General features: G+C 35.7%; 1 protein-coding gene across 1 annotated transcript; it reads right to left on the reverse strand.

Annotated features, from left to right (window-relative positions):
* Positions 1–244: 244 nt before the first annotated feature.
* On the reverse strand, positions 245–2,112 carry LOC136804155 (uncharacterized). The gene is made up of 3 exons (XM_067060889.1): positions 1,975–2,112; positions 981–1,115; positions 245–536 (listed from the first exon to the last, which is right to left on the reverse strand). The coding sequence occupies exons 1-3, from the start codon at positions 2,029–2,031 to the stop codon at positions 342–344; spliced, it is 387 nt and encodes a 128-aa protein (XP_066916990.1). The 5' UTR covers positions 2,032–2,112; the 3' UTR covers positions 245–341.
* Positions 2,113–4,613: the final 2,501 nt, after the last annotated feature.

Here is a 4,613-nt window from a genome sequence, read left to right on the forward strand (position 1 = left end):
ATTGTTATATTATGCTGATATAAGCAAAAAATGTTTTTCTTTTACTCTTTCTGACTAATCTTGCTCCACATCCGTGTCAATTCAATATCAAAAAGCTTGTAAATTAAAATTCACGGGTAAGCAAACAATATCACTCTTATTTAAACACAAAACCTTTAAAATAATAAGCAAAAATTGTTACTATAACAGTATAAAGCTCATGAAATCCATGAAATCCTGAGCACGATTCATGTTCGATTCATGTCTGAAAAAAAAACCACATCAGTTTAAGTCAACTTATTATTATGGAATTGGTCGTAACAACTTTGTAACAACTTTCTTAGAAATTTTTTAGCCAGCCATTAAGAATACTTCTTTCGCAAAATATTATCTCTGATCTGTTCTTTATACGATTCCCAGTCTTGTTTCGTTTTGTAATTCATAAACGCTTCTTTCAGCGTCGGGTATTTCGTCATTTCATTCGTTCGCGCGTCCGGGAGAAACCGGTCTGATCCGTGCCGTATTAATTGAACAGTTGGGATTGAGAGTAGTTCCACCTGGAAAAAAGTATATCAGTGAATCGTTTTGTACGGAGTGATGTAGAATTTGACTTAAAATTCTAATGATGTGAAGTGTTTTCAGCACTTAATTATCAAAGTTCTGGTTCATTTACATTCCGGTCCCAAAACAGGGTTACGTCTTTCCTTTTCGAAAAAGCAGCAAACAAAGTTTGCAGAGGCCTATTTCTCCACAAAACTTATTTTTTAGCCTAAATTATTTTTTCCCACAAGATTGATTAATAAACTTAGGTACTCTTTGATTTGATTTGATTTGACGTGATCTAATTTGATTTGCAAGGGCAAAATTGTTTTCAATCGAAATATACAAGTATTTCATAAAGCTAAATCTTTGGTTCAATTTAAAAAACAGTTCGAGATACAGAGAAACTTTGACAACAAATTGATATAGGACAAGAAGAGATAATTTTCCGAAACTTTTACCTGTTTTTCACTGATAACGCTAGTGTCGGGTAGCTTTTCTCCAAATCCAAAACAATCGCCTTTCTCCAATGTACGTATGACTAAAAAGATGACTTCTTTTCGCTCACATTTTCTAAGATCTCTCTTCTCGTTTGCCTAAAGTAAGAGAAAGACTTAAAAAGTTCTCTTATTTTTCCAAGATTCTTCCTCGCTCGTTTGTTTGCATATTTATGATACCACTGCATACATGCAATAACGTGGACTACAATCATGGTCGAAATATGTTGAGATTTTAGTGTATTTTAACGTTTTTCAGAATATAATGTTCGGGCGAGAATTGCTATTTTAGCCCTTCAACTTTCTTTTATTGAATATTTCGATTTTGTAGGGGTTCAGTGGCTTCTAGGCTAAATTCCAAGCCTTATTGGACTGTATTGGAGCAAATTCGAGCTTTTAAATCCTGAGATCCTAAGGTCCTCAGTCTTATGTCAAAAATCAAAAATCAAGAATTAAAACTCCATTTTGCAACCGTAGTTTAATGTGCTTAAAAATCATTTGTGGTGTTTGAAATTTCGCAGGGAAATCCAAGGCTCAAATATTTTGTCCATGATTGTAGTTCGAATTCTAAAAATGGTGCATGCCTCAGCAGGGATTCGATTCGATTCCTAAACGGAAAGAAGTGTTTAGTTTTTGCTTACCACCTGAAAGGGTTTTGTGGGGAGCCTCGACTGACCATTTGCAAGTTTCCGTCTAAATAAGTTGGCTTTTGACAGGTGTATTCACTATGCAGTCCACTAATGCTTGCCCCAGCACCTATTTGACTTGCCCTCTAAACACTTCCCTGTTAAAACAATCAAAATATTGAAACTATTCTATTGCTATCTATCGTTGACTGTTAGGTGGCCTTCTTCTCATGACGTTTATTTTACTGACCAAGCCTACTACCTCTGAATGCTTCGATTTTATAGTAAGAATGCTTGGAAGAATTAAAACTGATCCATTTTCTCTTACTCACCCTGGCGCTAGAAATCATTCTCATCTTTCGCTGACCGTAAGGCGGCGTTTCTCTCATGACGTGTATTCTACTGACCACCAGACACCGCCCACTTATGATAGCGTAAACAATTCCTTCATGTTTTGATAAGTCTTTGATGATAACCTGTAAAAATTATTCAATCTCTTAAAAGCTTCCAAAGTCTCCGTCGCAGAAAAACAAACACATAAATAAACTCGGTATAGTACCCCTTCCCAATCTTTTTCTTCGAGCAGATATCAATATTAAGCTACTGGAGGTAGTACAATCGCTTATTGAATTTTAAATTTAAATCGCATCCGTCCTCAGGTGTTAATGTATCATAGGCTATTTCACAGTCGCAAAGCGTAATGGGTAAACAGGACTATTGTGCGCTTATAATGACTTAATATTGGTCCAATATTTTGAAAGATTTTGAAGATTTTTGCGTCCAACCAACGGGAAACCGTTACGGGGCACAATCAGTCCTGATTACCCATGATCCATTTCGAGAGTGAAAATATACTTTACTTTACTTTTAGGAAGAGAACCCGAGGTGAAGCAGTAAATACTGGATAGAGGTCAATCGACCACAATATTCAATTGGGATGTAGTAAGTAAAGTTTGTTATGTTTTGATCAATTCATGATATGCACCACTGCAATGTCTTCTGGCATTACATCACGGACCCAACAGCTGATTGGTTGTAAGTGACGAAAAATCAGTCAACCAATCAGCTGTTGGGTCTGCCGAAGACATTGCAATGGTGCAAATCATAAATAGGTCATTTCACGGTCGACTGATTGCGCTCCCATAACGGCTTCCCGTTGGCTAGACGCAAAACCTCCGGAATTTTAAGACAATGGAAAGTCCTTCTCTGAGCGCGTTGGTCCTGATTACCTATGATTCCTTTCAAAATACTTTGTCAAAGATCAGTAATGAAATTCAAAGAAATGGACAAATAGGTCAATGAAATTTTTTCAAATTTGATCATTGATATCTTACCTTATTTTCTGGGAATTCACAAACGGTTGCGGTTGCACCAACGGCTTTCAATTCTCTCGGTAACCACTGTCCGAAAAGTGGACATTCTTTCATGAAAGTCGTCTTTCGTTCCCATTCTTCTTGGAGTGAATGCAACAGAACCTGAAACGTGCATGATAACAATAATTATAACAATAGAAATCATGGAAAAAAAGTCGCACAGCAGTAGTGTAGACAGGCGTGAAGAACGATCTGCGTAGGAGAGCAGATTTTTACGACAAAACACTTACCTATTTGTGGTAGAAAAACATAATTACTGTGCCGTTTAAATCTGCTCTCCTAGGCGAATTTTCCTTCACCCCTGTCTACGCTACTGCACTTGTTTTGTTAAGCTACATAATCTCCACCATTGTGCACATGTAGAAGGAAACGTTCGATTTCTGTAAGGAATCGCCTGTACAGATTCAAACGTTTGTTTCTATAATTGGGGAAATTACGTAACTTATCAAGACTTCCATACTCTTATTTACAGATTTTTTGATAAAATAATGTTCGGCAAATGGGCCTACCGGACATTATTTTATCAAAAAGTTTTGTTAGTCATGTGGGGAATTCATACGAATGGGACCTTCAACAACATTCGATAAGGTTTGTAGGTCTTACCTCAGATAGTGATCCCATATCTAGATTGGTATACCCTTCTTGTATTTTCTTCGTTTTCAATAACGACTTCGTTGCATTTTTCCATAATGTCTTTCCGTGAGAAATTGCGGTACTTTGAGATTTAACCAGCTCCATTTTTCGTTAATTTTCTACCAAAAACAAGTTACCAAAATTAGAGAGAACTTGTAGCAACCCGTGTCTCTATAATATTGAATAATCTTCTAAACTGGACAAGTTGTTTGGTAACCTCCAGGTTATAGATCCTTATAAGTCTGTAAAACTCAACCCCGCGTGTGTTTCCAAGCTATAGAGACTTTCTTACAGTGAACTTTTATGTAAGCGGTTTGTAGATTGTTTGATATAAGATCCCTAACTATAAACAACGAGCAGAAAAACAGATTCAAGCTTAATGAGCGATAAGGCTCCCCGATTTTGACAGGGTCAAATCAATCGCTACTCAAAGTTCTTCACAAGAAACAAGAGCCGATATTATATTGCATAAATTTTGATTATTTTAATCAACTTAAATTATGGTTATTTTCATTTGGGATTCAACAAATTATTATATTGAAAAGAAATCGATCGAGCCGGTTTTCTTTGGTTATCTTATGGCGGTACGCTACTTTTTATAAAAAAATATTAATCTAGTACATGCTTTTTTATAAGAATATGCTCTATAAGAATATTAATTATGAAATTGGCCAAAAAATTAAGACTACTCTGCATCGTGGATTGTTGCTTAAGAATCTAAGAATGCCATTTTTGGAGCATTATTAACTGTACATTGCAAATCATTCCCCATTATATATTACATGCTAAATTTAGGTTTGAATATGGGTTCTAACCTTTAAGAATACCGTAAGAATATTTTAGGCTGATCTTCCCCAAAAAGTTCAGAATATCTTTGAAATGAAAATAACACTATTCTTATAAAAAAATGTAACGGAGAAGGGAGATTGTGATCTTTTTTATTACGGTATTGCGGTGCAATTTAC

The sequence above is a fragment of the Clytia hemisphaerica genome, unplaced genomic scaffold (assembly GCF_902728285.1).
Source record: "Clytia hemisphaerica strain Z4C2 unplaced genomic scaffold, Clytia hemisphaerica genome assembly, whole genome shotgun sequence".
In the NCBI taxonomy this organism is placed as follows: Eukaryota; Metazoa; Cnidaria; class Hydrozoa; order Leptothecata; family Clytiidae; genus Clytia; species Clytia hemisphaerica.

What these genes read in the sequence shown, in the direction of transcription:
- LOC136804155 (XM_067060889.1), bottom strand. Translation starts at nt 2,031, where the DNA reads ATGAGAGAAACGCCGCCTTACGGTCAGCGAAAGATGAGAATGATTTCT. An exon ending in GAATGATTTCTAGCGCCAGG is followed by an intron (nt 1,116 to 1,974) that starts GTGAGTAAGAGA and finishes CTCTTACTTTAG; the next exon opens with GCAAACGAGAAGAGAGATCT. An exon ending in GCGTTATCAGTGAAAAACAG is followed by an intron (nt 537 to 980) that starts GTAAAAGTTTCG and finishes ACTTTTTTCCAG; the next exon opens with GTGGAACTACTCTCAATCCC.